Below are 18209 nucleotides of genomic sequence, written 5' to 3'. Positions count from 1 at the left end.
CACAGCAAAAAACAAAGTGTGTTGAAAAGACTTCAACACTTTTATTTTCTAATGACTTCTCCTAGCATAACCCAAAGTGCGTTGTTGCTAAACTCACAATTTTAAGGGACTTGGAAAAATTCAGACGCGCATTTATATTTTGGAGAAGTGTACAATTATTTTGAATGAAAAATTAATCTCTTTCAGGAACTATGCACTTGATATACATATATAGGCCTATCCATGTCATTATGACATCTTTTTTGCGAGCACACTGAGTATATTTTTTCTCAATAAATGCCGTCTTCAAAACAAATTTGGACTTTATCAATGGGCAAGTAATATTCAAGATGTAACGAATTGCATTTAAACCTAATAACTTTGTCCCATTTTTGTGAAGCTTAAATTTTCTCCATAAGACTTGTACTACTTATTGCAAGTTGGCCACTTTTCACTGGAACTGAAGTAGTAAACTGGTTTCACTATTATTTTAATAACTGTATACAGTATTATTACGAAGTAACATTACCTTGATAATTCCTACTACCAGCACACCAGAAGCGATCGAGTTGATGCAAGAAGCAGCGATCCCCATGCCTGCAACGGGTGTTAAAACTGAAAAAAATAATCACAACCTATATAGTAATGCTGGAATAACGATGTGACTTATTTCTTTAATAAAAATAAATTGATTTTAATGCTGTTAAAGATGGAACACAATAATTCAAGCGGAATTGTTCGCATAACAATGTATGACTACTAACAAAAATAAGTCCACATGGCAGCTTGAAGTATCAAACGTTGCCTAAACAACGAAAATTATGCGTAGTACATCTTACGTTTTCAGTTTGACACAAGAGGTATCAATAAATTTGTAAATTTATATTATATGCATAGAAAAATATAACTAAGAATATTATAATCACTATGTAAAATTATAAATAATAATCACGAAATGTGCCCCACTAAATTGCCAATTAAATGAATTGTATTACGAGATGCGAGTACGGTAAAGATGTAAGAATACTGTACGATTCGCACCCCAGGAACTATAAGAAAGAGCTCTCAAGACGTTTAGCGCTATGAGGCAAGTATATTTCAAATTACGTAGATGCTGAAACAAAGTAAGTTTGGTGGTAAGAAACCATCAACATACGATAAGAGAGTTTCATTGAAATGAAGGTTAGGATTAGAAACATACGTAACCGACAAAAATTAAGACATTTAGTTTTAGAGACAGAAAAAGTGAACCTAGTTTGAGTTCCCCAGGTAAATAAATGACTCAGAGTAAGAAGGGGTTGTAGGGTATATGTACGAAGGTCATGGGAACACAATAAGCTCATCTACTTAAAGAAGACCATGGACATGAGTAGTAATATGAGGCGCATGTCAAAAAAAATAAATAATAAAATAAGATAATGTGAGAAGAAATTTATTGTGATTGATATACAAGTACATCGCCGGAGTCACCATGAAGCTCCAGACATTTCTGGTAGATTAGTACAAGCTTCCGTATACCAAGTGTAAAAAATTGCCGCCTGAGTGCAGCCAGTTCAGAACGACGTCTTTAACACTACACTGTCTTTAAAATGCTTCGTCACAAGCCACTTTTTTAAGTGAAGAAAAATAAATTGCTGAGGTAAGGTCAGGCCTGTAAGGGAGATGACAATAGTTCACATAAAAATCTTAAAAATATTGTCTCACCAGTACGAGCAGCTCTGTGGGTGGCTGTTGTCATAGATCAGCAGAATTTCATAGCGTAGCATTCCACTTCACCGATTTTAGATGGCACGTCATTGATTATTTAGTGCTTGGCAATACATATCTGATGTAATTGTTCGTCTTGTTTCCAAGAATTCCACAAGAATCACATCCTTTTGGTCCCAAAACACGGTTCCATGATTTTGTGGACTGATGGTGTTCATTTGAATTTCTTTGCTTTAGGAGAACCAGAGTGCCGACATTGCATTGACTGCTACTTCGACTCTCCACTGGTGTACGATATCCAGAATTCATCCTCTATCACTATATTAGAAAAGAGGTAATCTTCAACTTTCCCAGTAGGCCAAAAAATCATGTGGAACTGTCATTCTTTGCTCTTTGAAAAAATGGTACCCATTTCGCTCAGTTTGTCAGTCACAATTCGATGTATTGTTTTCGCATACACTTCTCGAAACTTCGGCGAATTCAGTTATTATGAACCGTTAATTCGAACGCACTTCCACGTTCCACCAGATCATTTGTCTGAACACTATGCTTTCCACTAGCTCACCGTCATGAACATTTGAACACCCTTCCCGAAACACACTGCACCTATGCCTGACCTTCCCTTCATTCATTACCGTCAGTCCGTAAATTGCACACAGTTCCTGATGGATGTCAGCTCTATTCTGTCCTTTGACATTCAGAAATCGTATGATAGATCTCACTTCACACTTGGCGGAATTTTGTATTACGGCAGTCATTTCACCTTGCTGCTACACGCACGTACACAACTTCATTCGAACGGCGCCATCTCCCTTGCAGGCACATAACACCAGGGCATACGCCTTCGCATCACCAACTTCATTAGCGTTGCCAAACCTGCGTAAATATCAGTCGTTTTTGACATGCGCGTCGTATAACACATTACATTATTCACCGCCACAGCAAACGAGATCACTACAAACATAAACTTCTGCACACTATTTTCTTTAAGGCAGCGATTATAAACGGTAGGGCCAACTTGTACTCTAAAATATCTCTTGTCTAACAACTATTCTAAAAATAGGGTGGTAGGACCACGCAGTTCCTAAGAATGAAGGAAGCTATTGCAGGATTCCAGGGAAGTATGTAGTATTGTCCGTTTACAACATCTTGACGTTATGTTTTGACACAAAACCTGGCTAGCGAATCTTAGCAGTCTTTCCCCTTCTTTCCCCTTACCGCAATGGTAGCAGTGGCACTAACTCATCAACTTTAGCACTAGTAGGGTTTGATATTTGCAACTTGCGTAAATTTCGAAATAAACAGTTTACTTCTTGTCTAATGTGAATTTATTGGTGCAGTTCTGCTAATAGTTAAATATATCAGGTTGGTCTCTTTAAACCTCGCGCCGTGGAGAAAAACGCAGTCTTACAGGAGGATATTATTCGGATTTTAAGAAGGTGGGGAAAAGAGAGCGAGGATGAGCAAGATGAGAAAAAAGAAAGAGAATGAAAGAAACACTTCTACGTTTACTCATAACGAATTTAAACAGTCATAAAACGAAAAAACGACATCGGAACCCACCATCAAAATATTTGTGAAAGTGTTGGCAACATAATATTCTGGCGGAATATATCTCCCGCCAATTCTGGAGCCTTACACAAGCTACCATCTAGGCATTCAACTAATGGGACTGAGGAAAACCTTAATAAGGAAGACCAGTCGGAGCCAGGTTCAAGCCCACGCTCGATCTACCAATTTTAATGCCTTTTTGTGTCGGACAGAATCTGGTGACCGCACCCAAACAGAGAGGGCAACTCTGTACTGCTTAAAAATGTTTACATTTTAAAATTCGCTTTATAATGTACTGTAACTTGAACACGTAATTCAGTGTGTATTGTATTCTTCTTACAGCAGCATGCTTTATTTCCTAGTACTTTAAGTCTATGGTTATTGCATTATAATTATTGCATCATAATCCTCCGTCTCAAAGCTCGTTCAACTAGTATGAAATTCTAGACTTGGCAGTTTGCAACATTGCAAACATTCACCAACAGGCAATATATGGCTAGAATGTTTCCACCCACACTAGCATCGAAATTCCCAGCTCCTGTTTACAATCAGTACAATACGTTTCTGTCGCCATATCATGAAAATAACGCTGTCCAGTGAACCTAACGGTCTTTGCTCTTTCTGTTTATTCTTTAAAACACAAACTGCAACTTACCAATGTTGCCAGGCGTGCAAAGTTTGCGCACACTTTCGAACAAGAACACTTGCACAAAATTGAGTGGACATTATATGTAAGATTGTATTACATAATAACTAACTTGATTTTCCATTAACTCTAATGTGTCAGTCATCTCCAAAGTAGCAACTTCTGTAGTAATAGTAATTGGTTCATGACGATGCAGAAGTAGGTACATTCGCTTGGCCGCTTCATGTGCCTGGCGACGATGAATTAACCATGTAGGTTTGAGAACCAAGGTTTTGACGCTCGCACTATATTTGTTGTTTGTAAACAATTTTCCATTCTAGAGTGAACAGACATTATCATAGACATGGTCGAAACTGAGAAAGAAACTTAGCATGATGTGCCTATTTTGAAAAAGATACAAAAACTTGATTTAGGGGGCGTTCAAAAATTTTGTGGTTCCTGGTCCAAAAAATAATTATTTGGCCAAGATCGAAATATTTTGATAAATCTCTTTCATCATTCCTAAATTTCTTGTTAATATAAAGCTGTTCCTCCAAATTTACCTTAGTACAGCCACTAGCAAAAGTATTTCCTTCCCCTTAGTGTTCTAATTCCATTATATGGGGTCCAGGTCATTTGGAGTTTGTAAAAGTCCTGGACAGATGCAATCCAAATTACACGAAACTTTTCTCGGCACTGACAGCAGTTGGTCGCACTGAGTCAGGTCTTTATGCAAGTAAAGTTGTGAGTAGATGACGCATGAAACATTTCTCCACTCTGAGATGAATATCTATGGTTCAGAGCGTGTTGTCCAATGAACACCATATATTAATCTCAATTAGAGATGCAAAAAAGCCGGCTTTTTTGAACCGATGTTTTTTTTTTCACATAAAAAGCCGGCCTCTTTTTTTTTTTTTTTTAGAAAAAACGAGAATTTTGGAAATTTTGGCTTTTTTCATTTTCATGATTCTTCTATATAAATAGCTTTCTTATAGTATAGTCTATAGTTAGATAAGAATTCTATGACCGATATGCCATATTTCGCTCTGAAATTCACCATCAAGATGAATGGAGCACATGTTTTACGAATTAAAGCTAACATGAAGAATGTAGTATTTGAGGGCAATTTTAGAGGCTATTTAACTTTATTTTAACTTCTGAGTTATCGACATTTTTTTCTTCTCTAGATCATTCTAGTTTGTCATCCGTGTTTCATTTCTAAGAGCTTAGTACTCTAGCTTCTAGCGCAAAAGTTAAACATACGTTTTTCTATATATCCGTCAAAGCGTACGTTTTTCAATATATCCGTCAAAGCGTACGTTTTTCAATATATCCGTCAAACCTTACTTCCTCATTTCTGTTATAGTGTAGCTATGCAATGATTTAGCAATAATTATCGGATAGAAAATTGAATACAAATTTATACAAATAATCAGTAGCGGATTTAGAAAAGTACTTTGGGAGGGGTTTCTCTGATTGTTTCATTTTCTTAAAAGTCCTAATTTTATTTGGGAGGTGCTTGAAGTTTATGAGTACAGGCATAACTAATATTTCGTTTCGTTTATATGTTTAGCAATAATCTTCCGGATACAACCTTGAAGATCATTTTATACTGAGATTCAGTGGCGGATTTAGAAAAGTATTTTGGGAGGGGTTTTTCTTACTAATGTTTAGTTTTTCTAAACATTGGTAATTTGTATTTGACGGGAGCTTAAAGTTCGTTTGTTTTAGACATTACGTAACTTTGGGGAACAGGCTTGAGTCCGAGAGACCGCCCCCCTAAAACCGTCACTGCTGACAATTAGTAATAATAACGATTTAAAAACAATAAGAAAGGAAGTCGGCCAACTCACAGTACACGCACTATTTCTACATTCACAGATGTAATGAAGAAAAGCTTTGTTAGAATGGTCGAAAGCTGGGTTGAATCCAGGACTTCCCGATAGAAGCGCAAAAGCTAACCACTCAGTCATGTTTGTTGTGCAGTTGTATTTAGGTTAACTTAAATATATTCCGTAGTCTTTTTTTTTGGGGGGGGGGGGGAGTTCCGTAATGATATGTTGAATCCCTCTTGTTAAAAATTCAGAAAACTTGAGGATTGGGTAAACCGTGATGGCAGTTATATAAAACTTAACTGTAGAATTTCAAGAATATACAGAACCAAACACTCTAGATGTGCAGCCTTTAAGTGTATCATATAAATCTAAGTATTTCTCTTGTTTTATATTAATTTTATTTTGTTTTAAAAAGAGGATATGAAATATTTTGAAGTAAAAATACTACATACAATTTTGCTACCGGTAGTTATTTGTGTATTTTTTTAAAGAAGTGTTTACTTTTAGGGTTGGCTGGTTTAAACCAAAAAAATAAAAAGAACGAAAAATGCGAATCGTGTGAACTTCATGGTGACGTTTCCACATATCAAACCATCTGCATTAGTTTTATTTCCTTTTCACCTTTTAATCAAGGTGTCCCATGTTCAATTCTCTGTCGAACCACAACCCTTCTTTCATGCGTAAACCAAGTAGCGGTTCGGATGTAACTTTAAGTGAAAGTCTTCTCCTCGATAACCTCGTTATTACGTAAGGATGTTAAGCCTAAACATACGAAACGAAACCAAATTGCATATTTCTGCATGCCTGAATGCCTGTTGTTTTATAAAGAAGCCAACGTTGCTTAAATATATTGATAGAAATTGGCAAAATGTATCGATTGCCTACGTAGCTTCCAACGTTAGCTTGGGTTGGACTTTCAATGATATCTACATACTAAATTTGTAATTTAATACCTCAGTTTTAGCGTACTGATTATGATACGTTGACCTTTAAATTTTACATGCAAAGCAATAATAGGATTTTCCCGCTATTGTTTTGCATTTAAAGTAATGACGGGATTTTCCCGATGGCTAGGGCGGGAGTTTCTCAATTTAAGAAATTTACTGGCCGAACTTCTTTAAGCTTATGGGACCTCTTCCAGCATAACCCCGTTGTTGCATAATAACACCAAGGCGAAACAAACTTATTTCTGTGAATATGTAAATCAAAATATCTAAATCAAAAAACCTGGTTTAAACCCAAAAAACCTGGTTTAAACTTCCCCCAAAAAACAGGTTTTTTTGGCATTTTCAAAAACAACCATGGTTCTTGCCAACCCTGCTTACTTTTGTATATAGGAGGTTAAAAACTTCTTATTGTGTACATTGGTTAATCCTTTGAAATTCATAATGTAAATATGTTGAACTAAATTGTTTGAAATATCTTTTCGAAATTCATGGTTTATTTTCGAGGTTTTATATTATTATCAGTATCAACCACTAATTAAATGACTTTTTGTGTTGTAAAGAAGCGAAACAATGTCTGCTTTATCAATTTAAAGCAGAATTTTGAAAAAAGCCCAAAATTTCCCAAGCAAAAAAGCAAAGCAGAAAAAACTATTTTTTTTCGAGCCTTTGCATCTCTAATCTCAATATTGCTGTGTATGTAATGGATTACTTCATTATATACTGTATATTCAAAGAAATAAAAAATCCTTAAGTTTTACGTCCCACGGTTATGCCGGTTAGGCTAAAGGAGACAGTGATACTGAGAAATGAGTGAAATGGTGGAATGAAGAAAGTGGGAGAAAACGGGAGAACCCACCGAGCTCAAAACCCACGAGCACGGTGTTTGTCCACCAAAAAGTCCACGCGGCGCGAGCTGGGATCGACCCAAGGACCCCATGCACCGGAGGTGAACGCTCTACCACTGAACCACCTCGCCCCCTTCAAAGAAATAAAAAAATATAAAAAGCGACTACGCATGAATCAGAATATGCTCCAAAGCAGAAGAAAATATCAAATCTAGAATAACTGCTGGAAATAAGTTCATTGTTTCAATTCACACTACTTCTCCAATTCTCCTCATTCCAACATATTTTCCTTTCTGGAGAGAAGATATTGCTTGTCACACTGAGTATGTATTGAAATTGAAATTGAAACATTTGAAAAACTTTAAAGGTGGCGAGGATTTGAACCCGCGTCATCCGAATAGAAGTTCAATGTGCTAAAAACTTACGTACTGTGTCACTTCAGCTTCCATTCAAACTGTTAACTAGTTAAAATCGTTTCATGGAAGACTACATATGACACTAATGATTGTGTAAATAGACGTCCCTTATGTGAGTGCCATGATGACTTATTCGAGATTTTCTCAAAAAAGTTATATAGACCTTCGCAATAGGAAAATATCATGAAACGTTCTTCAAGTTGAGGATATCTCATCGTCTTTAACGATGGTCCCGATTTACATTACTATTCTTCCTCACCTTATCTTCTAATTTCCGAAGAAAAGATAACAGATATTATTTTCTCATTCTTTGAATTGTATCAACACGTCTAGAGATAGAAAGTTCTATTTTTGTCCTCAGTAATTACTAGTTTATTTTCTTTGTATTAGGTATTTGTAGCAGATTGGTAAAGCATGAAACTTATATGGCTGAGACCCGGGTTCGAATCCCGTCGTGGCAAATACTTTTTCTGTTGAAAGGTATTGTTTATGTAATTGGTATTGTAATTCTGTTATTCCTTTATTATTATTATTATCATTATTATTATTGGAAAGTCGAGACTTGACTACATATTTTATACTTTATTAAATTGTTGATTGAATTTCAATTCTTTTTGTTGATATGGAACGTATCTGAAAAGTGAATTGCTTAAAACATTAATATTTCTAGCAGTAGTTGTACTATAAGAAGTAGTAGAAACTTATAAGCAATTACTGGGAAACCATAACCTTTGTTTTCCATATTTTTGACTAATACTACGATATGCCTTATGTACTCATCAACTGTTCGCTAAACACGATACGTTCCCAGAGTACGAATCAAGATCGATACGGCTGACATCATCTTGGAATCGTGTTTCGTAGTTCACTTTTGTATTGCGAATGCACTGAAGAAAGTCGTCTCAACACTAAAACCGAGAGAAGTTGAATATTATCTTACATCGGAAGTATCAATATTACTTATGACAATAAATTCCTTTAAATGCTCAGCAGAAATCGATCTCAGGACCTCCTTGATGTGAAACCAAGGCTTATCTCACTACTCTAAGGAATCGCTGTTAAATAAGGGGGGAAACTTGGTGCAAAGTGTGTTCAGCAAATTCCACACTTTTACGATTTCAATGTTGTAAAACTTTTTTCGGTTATAATAAAATAGAAAGTATTATTTAGAAACAATAGTCAAGAGAATTCAAATCTAAATTGTCAAAATAAATTGTTGAAAATGAGTGATGGAAGTAGTATTAATGGATGTTGTTGGAGCATTTAGATATGAGGAAGTTTAACGCCCTGCTTGACCATCGAGGCTAATGTTATGTGAAACTACAGTTTAAATAGATCTCTTTCGGGTATTTCTTTATAATTATATTCTTTCACGAGCCATTAATATACGTTGCTGATTGTCGAGTTCAACATTTTATCCAGTCTACTCGATATTGAGCAAATCAAAATTTCTAACCGTTCGCCCGTGGAGACGTACCCGCATACTCAAATGCATTTTTATACATATTTTCTTGTTGTTTCGGTATATGTATGGAAGTTTTGTTTTTGTGAAATGCACAAAAAGAAAATTTATAATGTAAAGAACCTGAAACTTAAGTATCTCATGCTAAAAACGTCGATGGAACAGTGATGGGCAACTAGCTACATCTCACGAAAAATTTGCTTCCAACAGCGACGATCCGTTGTGGTCGCACTTTCGTTTTGAAAATTATACTACCTGCGTTCCACCAGCGGCAGAGACGCGACAAAACTCCAACGAACCCCAAAATTACTTCCCTAAAATATGTTAAATCGCCTATATGTGTGATATCTTTATATTAAGGTGAGCTTTAAAAACACAAGAATATCCGAGGGTGGGTGCAAACCAGTCACCTTATGATTACTAGCCCTGTGTTCTTTCGACCTTATCACGGAGACGATGAAGGAAACATCGCATGTGGAGAGATAAATCGTTGAGCTTTTTTAATTTGGCCAACCACACTGCTCCTTTAATCATGTATATTCGACGATAACCGTTTGGGATCGTATAAAATGCATTCGTCATGTAATTTTATAATAAAATTACGCACATCTGTTTACTTTATTCCATAATTCTCCCTTGCTCACTTTCTAATGATCGGCGAAGGTTGCCATCGAAATTCATACAATTATACGCACTCATCCAAAAAAAATTCATGATGTAGAGGCAAGGGTTACTCTTGACCCCCGGAGCTCACTTTAGAAATTATTCGTCTGCAAAAAATAATGTATAACAATTATAACCGCATGCACATGACTGGCGATAGTTCGTGTTGGTCCTTTCAGGATTCTTTCCGACGAATCGAAGGAGTGCGGCCAAATGTAGTCCTCGCTGCCAGGGGCGGACTGACCCGGGAGGGAAGGCGGGAATTCCCGCCTGGGCCCCTTGAATCAATAATAATAATAATAATTTTCACATACTACCACTGAAGTAGAACTAATTCTATTGTAGCAGATATATATGATAGGGCCCCCCTGGGTACGGTCACGATCACATGACCCTTATAATTTGTTGTATCGAATGTCTGGCGACGATTCTTTCTAAAAAGAAGTACACCAGTAACAACAGAACTTCATTTTGACAGGCGAAACTTAATGGCCTATCTTAAAAAATTGAATCCCAGAAGGCAGAACTGCCATAACGTCATATTTATTAGGTATGAAGTTACCTAACTCCTGATTACGAGACTCTGAAGAGTAGCCGTGGCCCTTCCCAAATGCTCTAAGATAGAAGTCTCTTGAGATGATAATTGATTAATGATATTATTTGCCTGTTTTGTTTCGTGGCGGCTGTTCATATTTTGGGACCCCCAGCGAACGATTTCGAGCCCTCTTGACAGGAATGTAATTTCAGGAAATTGAAGGGGAAGGAAAGAAATAAGGTCTAGTGGTGCCACACATCCACGGGTTTCCAAGGAACAGAGCCTGTGGTTGGGGGTCTAATCCATCATAAACTGTAGGATTTACTAGAGAATCGCACATTTGGCAACAAGATTCTCTAAACCTCATTCTGTACACTAAGGATTCATGCAACAGAATGCTAAAGTAGGAGAACCAATTCTTACTCTGTAAGATTTATAATTTTACACTTGAATTGGACTTCTCAGTTCTCATGTGTTGCACACTTGGACGGAGGAAAAATAATTAAAATTGAACGCTTCTGGGTGGTTTTGTCAATTATTTCAACATCAATCAAACTATTTGAATACTAATGCAGCAATCAAAGATGTTATAAGTTAGCTGATCGTTTTAAATTCTTTTCCGTGTCTTTATTCATATCAAGTCCGACACGTTAAATTGAATATTGAACTCACAAGTCAAGATAAATCAACGATTTAGATTTTTATAGCAAGGAAGTCATGTGAGTTAATTACTTGTCTTACATTGCATGTAGTTATATTATTTGTTTTTAATTGCAATAGTTGTGAAATTACATAAGTAGATACTATATTTAGGGCATTTACGATATTTAGAGTGTACAGTGGGCCACAGAAATTCTTGATGTACAAAATCCGTGAGATAGGCAACCCAACTAACGCCTGCTCCAAGATTAATTACGCCTGGTAGTAGCTAGCAAAGCAGCGTGAAGTTGCCCCAACTGTTAAAAGCACAAATCGTAAAGAGAGTTTCCGTGCAGAAGTAAAGCGAAACGCTGGCTGACGAAATGAAAAAAAGGAGTCTTTGGATAATTGTACTCACAATACTTCGTGTTTGTATGATACACACGTAAAATTATGCACAGCCACTTGAAAAAGTATACGGATATCGCAGGCACTGATGAGAAGGTAACAGTCGGGGGACTTAGGTAATCTTATAATTAACTCAAATGAGGTTTATACAAACAAGTTTACGTAGTTCAAATAACTATACATATCCGCATATCGTATAATATACGAATAGATTATGCGGTAAATATGGTAGGTTATTTTTTTTTAACTAACTCAAAGTTTTGCGCTGAGTTTTGAAACTATTAACAATAGTCCTACCTGCAAATCAATTAAAAGTATGGACGGATCATTTGGGGGGAAAACCCAACCCCCAATGAAAATTTTGGGGTCTAACAGGGCATGAGCTCCTAGGTTTCGGCTGTACTGATTCATACGTAATAATACTTCGAAAGAATAAATTGTTGATTTCATTATTCGTTAAATAATTTTTGAAAATGCTAACTCTTGGTAATTTATTTGTAATGGAGAACGTATCCGTATTAAAGTAGGCCTATTTCCCGTTAACTTGCAAATATAACTGAGGGTTCATGATTTGTATAATATTTATGAAATTTTACACATTGAGATACAAAGAGAAAAGGGGAGAATATAGTGTCAATAAACAACAATTTAAAAATGCACGAAATTAACGGATAATATCAAATATAGAACCATTAACAGAATTAACTCTGTAACTCGTTTTCTCCATTCATTTTTCTTGCTTTATTTTCAAGATCACCGAATTATCTTTCATTTAGCAGCATCCAACTGGAGCTCAGCCTTGTAAATGAAACATTTTAAAAATGTTAAAGGGCGAAGATGGGAATCGAACCCACGCCGCCAGATTAGAAAACTGCAACTCTAACTAATCATCTAAATCGTTACTTCCCTCAGCTCATCTAAATAAAGAGCCGTTTCTGTTCGTTCAAGACACTAGCTTGTTAATAGATTCATTGGCAAAACACAGGAACATGTAATTGACTCGGAGGGCATTATATCACTGTATTCACTAAATTATCAACATTACAGATTTTTAAAAACAAAATACAAAACTCCTTTATTTTGAATCAAATACGGCGCGAGTATTATACTCATAAACAAACTGAAGACAAATCAATTGGTGCGTAGTAATCGTGGTTAAGTGGTACGACCAATAATCTGAACGCAGCGTTGCCAACGAACAATCAACATTTAGTACTAGATTAGAGAGTGGAAAATCAGTAAATGCTATCACCATATATATATATATATATATATATATATATATATATATATATATGGGTCCAGATGCAGGATTTTCTAACGGGGGTGCATCAATAACTACCAGTACAATCAAATTTATTTTTTTAAAGCTGGTGTGCATGAGGAATTGACTTAAATTATTGCTTTTGCAAAATTCCGCGTTTTTAAAGCCCGAAACGGAAATATAACATGAAATTTTCGGAAAGTATTGCTATTTTCACTGCTAGTTCCTCATTTTATATAGCGTATATTCACAACGGGGACGAGGTGCAGTGCTCCGGTACTCCCCTAAATCTGGCCCTGTATATAATGGAGAGGAAGAGAGTCTAAATTAGCTTTATCAAACTTAATAGCTAGATACTATTCCTACTCCCTAGTGTCCCGTAAAATTTCCCGTATTCAGAACAGGACAGGGGAGGGGGTCGAAAAGATTTCGGGCGAATAATTCAGTGGTGGCTCTCGAGAGAAGTCACACTGGTAACAATTATAATTTTATTGCTACAAGCTAAGAAAGCTTAACCCATGCGCTAATTCCTTATAATTCATACAAGAATAAATAATTACGTATTCGTTCCCTTGCCTTAGCGATAAAATTTAAACATTTACCATGCGACCTCCCTCAAGAGCCGCCTCTGGAATAGTTGAGTTAACTTTACATCAGTAGTTCTTAGTACAGAAATGCTGTTAATATTTACTACATAGAAGCAGATCATTTGAAATACATTGAACGATTAGCACAAAGCTCAAAATTAAGAACTGATTACAAAATGAATCAAGTCAATATAAAGCTTGCCTACCTGCAGAAGGCAAATCCATTTTTTTAATGAAATAAAAAAGAAAACTGAAGGTTCTGGTGGAAATCACTATGGATATTATGAACAACGAGAACAACCTATTAAGGATTCGCACTCCACAAGATACCGAACGAAATTGCTAACTAAACTAAGTAAGACTCCAATGAACTCTTTTGAAAATGTACGTATATGTACATAAAAAATCTTACTTTGTGAAAATGTACCAAACAGCGACGGTTAGCATTATTGACCTTCCTGTTTTTTGATGTCTTTTCTAGAAACCTAAATTAGTTTATTCATTAGCGCAAGAAGAAAGTACAAGTGTCCAGACTTCAAATCCCATGTGCCAAAAATTTTCTCGTGAGAAATTAGTGAGGTTAAAAACTGTACAGACAATACGAAAAGATAAGACAAGTTTAGAGTGCTTGTACGTGACAATATCAAAAGATTTATGCTCAACAAATGTGTCACAGATGGAACTTTAATCGGTACTGCGCTTATTTGCTGGTATATTTTATTAATACGTATAATAGTATGGTTTCCTCCTCCTTTAAAATCATTGGGAACAAGCAAACTGAATGATACTGCTAGCCCCTCAGTACGTGACTAAACGTAGAAGCAGGGAATTATTATTTCTCCACTTACTTCAGAAAACTATCTCCTCACGATAAGTAACTCACAATCTCATCCCATATCGGCGAATATAAAGAGGCAAAGGGCCAAAGAACCTCTCTGTTTACCCATGGTCATTTGAAGTCAGGGGTTGCTCTCACAGTGGAACGAAAGATTCTGAGCCGATACACATTTTCCCTAGTTATTTCAAAAATCATTTTCTTGTCATTTATCTGCATGAGAAATGAAAGGCCAGAAATCACTAGATTGTGCAGATTTACGCGAAGTACGTACTAGATCACTAGTTCAATGATAAAATCACTAAATCTAGTACTAAATCACTAAAAGTGGCATCCCGGATCTGAAGGTAGTCGAATCAAAGCGGATCCACGAACGACCAGTACATTTTTTTTTTTACTTTAGAATTTTTGATGGTGATTGACCGTAATGACGCACATTCTATTTTCTTCTGATATTTGAATACTCAGATGTTTCAATACTTGAACTATCAAATCTTCAAAAATAAAAATAGTAATAATAATTATTATTATTATCTCATAGAAGATTAAAAGTTAGGAGCTTATTATCGCTCAGGGAATAACTTTACAACCAGAAATACAACATTTGGCAAGAATATTTCGGTTTTGTTTAGTGTTGCTCACGAGAAGAGGAATTTCTAATCTCGTTTCTGATACAAAATGAACAAAATTGAGACGAGAGTAATATTTTACATTCTAGACGAGACAAGGCTAACTCAAATTATCGTCTCGCTTTGGAGATGGAAATCGAGACGAGACGAAAAGTATCGTAAACATTTCTCTTTTTATCTCGATTCTCGAAATAGTGTATGTCCATTCTTTAAGTAAAAATTGCTTTGTAGACTGAATCTTATATGCTATTTTGTAACTATGTATTTCAGCTCAATGAATTTATTATGGTTTGAGTAAGTATTTTTGTAGCAAAGCTTTTATAATTACTTCTGCATATCTAAAATTTAATTTATTGTATGCCTTAGTGTTCAGTAATATTAAGTTATTTTTATTACAGCTGTCTTCCTCAAAACGTACAGTAGAATTCATTCTACATGAAACTTCAGTGGAACGCTTTGGTTTAAAATTTTGGTAGTTGCCGAGGTGTGTCTTTGAGGTCCAGGCACCCTCCCGAAATCACGATTTATCTGTAAGTTTTGCCAAATTTTAGGGCAACTTAAAAATTTTTAATACCATACTACTACTACTACTACTACTACTACTACTACTACTACTACTACTAATAATAATAATAATAATAATAATAATAATAATAATAATAATTATTATTATTATTATTATTATTATTATTATTATTATTATTATTATTATTATTATTATTGCTGAAAATTTAAATCCTCAATATTACGTTCTATTGCAATGTAAATAAGTGTACTAAAGTTGATAGGAAAAGAAAAAGAAAGGATAAGAGATAGTGATAGAGAAAAGATAAGAGGGATTAAAGTCCGAAAAGAAGTTAGAGGGGAGAAAGAAGGTGTTGGAAAGAAGGTAGAACGTATTGGAAATGGCGAACGAAAAAAATGAAATGAAATCTGTGAGTTTTACGTCCCACGATTATGCCGGTTAGGCTAAAGGAGACGGTGATGATGAGTAATGAATGAAATGGTGGAATGAAGAAAGTGGGAGGAAACGGGAGAACCCCGAGAAAACCACGCACACGGTGTTTGTCCACCACAAAGTTCATTTGGCGGGGGCTGGGATCGAACCCGGGACCCCCAGCACCAAAGGTGAATGCTCTACCACTGAGCCACCGCGCCCCCCACCTAAGAATATGGAAAGGAACTAAGAGACAGTTGGAGAAACTTGTTAAAATACTTGAGGACGAAGAAAAGGGATTAGGCTAGAAATAGAGATAGAAGAAGAGAGGAAAATCAACTTCATGGACATGACGATAGAGAAAATAGGAGGAAAATTCGAAACGAGATGATACAGGAAAGCATGCGGTGCTGGGATATACTATCACAAGAGTTGCGATGTAGACAGTGGAAATAAAAATATTTTTATACAGAACATGAAACAGAGAATAGAAATGATAGATAGCAACGAAGAAAGAAGGAAAGAAGACATACAAATACTGTACCAGTTATTAAAGGAAAATGGATACAGAAGAGAAGATTTAGAAGAAAGAAAAGGAGGAAGAAGCAGAGAAAGAAGGAAAAAGATGGTTTGGTATTGAAAATTTAGGAGAGAAAACGGAGATCCTGAAGAATCTGTTAAGAAATGAAAGGATTAAAACTTACAGGAAAGGAGGAAAGAGGTTAATAAACTTAGTGAGAGAGAAAAGAAAAGGAGATAAGATCAGAAGAGGAAGAGTAGTGTACCAGGTTAATTTTAAAGAGTGCAATATGAAGTATATAGAGGAAACAGGAAAGAGATGAGAACAAAGGATAAAACAACATAAGGACGATGCCAGACTAAAAAGAGAGAACAACGCAATATACGTATAAACGCATTAAAGAAACGGGACATGAGATAGATTGGGAAGGAATAAAATGATTAGAAAGGGAGAAAAGGAGTGTGATAAGAAAGTGGAAAAAATTCAAGTGGATTAAGAAATATGGGAAGGAGAAGTTCATGAATCGGTCTAGTGGACTTGTAATACATAAATTATGGGAAAAGATGATAGACAAAATAGAAAGAAAGAATTAAAAGGATCAACACGAGCTGTTGGAGCAGGTATACTATGGAAAACAGAAGATGGGCATAGCGAATAGAAAGTGTAAGTGACAAACACCTAATTAAAAGTTTCATAACAGGTGCACAAAAAGAGAAAGTGACTACACTAATTAAAAATTTACTTTTTAGAGCCAATTAAAAGTTTATATTTTGTAAAGAGAAAGTGGGCGTGTCTTGCTTTCGGCCTTATATAAGCTGTCAAAATTGGATATTTCTCTCATAATGTGTCTGAGGAAGACTATGTTACATAGCCGAAACTGTAATACAAATATATAATCTTAAAATGTATACACTACTTTGGTCAGTTGGAGTTTTATTAGCACTTTTTTGAGTATTATTTATCATATTTTAATGGAAATCGTGTTATGGAAACTTAATAAAAAATAAAATATAAGGATTAATAAACTTTCTCTGAGGCGGGTTTGAACCCATGCCAAAAATAATTATAATTACTAACCAGTTGTACTAGCAGTCTCGGTCACGAAGACCGACAGCAGTAGGTAGTTCATTTCTGCTATATTTATGGTAGGTGGCGAGTAACAGGTAAATTCAACTAATCAGAACAGCGTATTTAGCTCCTATTGCTAGGGTCAAGCGTCCTTAAAAAATATGCTTCGAACACAGGTTAATTTTTCTACGTTTTACTTTCAAGTCCTCCATTACCCTTCCTTTTTTCATTTGTATCTGTTTACTTACCTGAGATGAGTATCTCTAAGAAGGAGAAGGCAGAGTTTAGTAAGTGAACTTCGGAGCCATTTTTGCGAGGTGGTAGTACACATTTAAAGAGTTAATATTACAAACTGAGAGAGCGCAATGGCCAAAAATAACGGAGAAAAACCGTCTTAAAGTTTTCTACTCGCCACATATATCATACGACGCACTAATTTACCAAGTGACGGTGTGGCAAAGTGAGTAAAATCTGTAACTTATTTGTAAAGTGTCCCGGGTTCGAGTCATACATCTTTTTTCGCTTCAACCAATAAAGTAGGCATTTGTAACTATAAGTAAAATATTAATTCACTGTATGTTTATAATGAATAAAACAATAGAAATTTTCAAATCACTTGTAAAATCGTTCAATGTTCCATGTTAACTGGCAAACAAAATTTAATCTCTTCCGTAAATATACTGATATCACGAGTTATATTATGGTTACGACCAGTGGCGTAAGTACGATTTTATTACGGGGGGCTTAGCCAATTTTA

General features: G+C 35.6%; 1 protein-coding gene across 2 annotated transcripts in view; it reads right to left on the bottom strand.

Annotated features, from left to right (window-relative positions):
- Nucleotides 1–18209, bottom strand: part of LOC145679764 (uncharacterized) — a 247523-nt gene that overhangs the window by 87538 nt on the left and 141776 nt on the right. For both annotated transcript variants that reach the window (XM_081750316.1, XM_081750318.1), the window contains one exon: nucleotides 509–594. In XM_081750316.1, the coding sequence (XP_081606442.1) occupies nucleotides 509–594 (86 nt within the window). The remainder of the gene's footprint in view (nucleotides 1–508; nucleotides 595–18209) is intronic.

This window comes from Thermobia domestica, chromosome 2, assembly GCF_964235325.1.
Source record: "Thermobia domestica chromosome 2, izTheDome1.hap1.1, whole genome shotgun sequence".
Classification (NCBI taxonomy): domain Eukaryota; kingdom Metazoa; phylum Arthropoda; class Insecta; order Zygentoma; family Lepismatidae; genus Thermobia; species Thermobia domestica.
The sequence above is the reverse complement of the archived record's forward strand: the minus strand, read 5'-3'. Positions and strand labels throughout refer to the sequence as shown.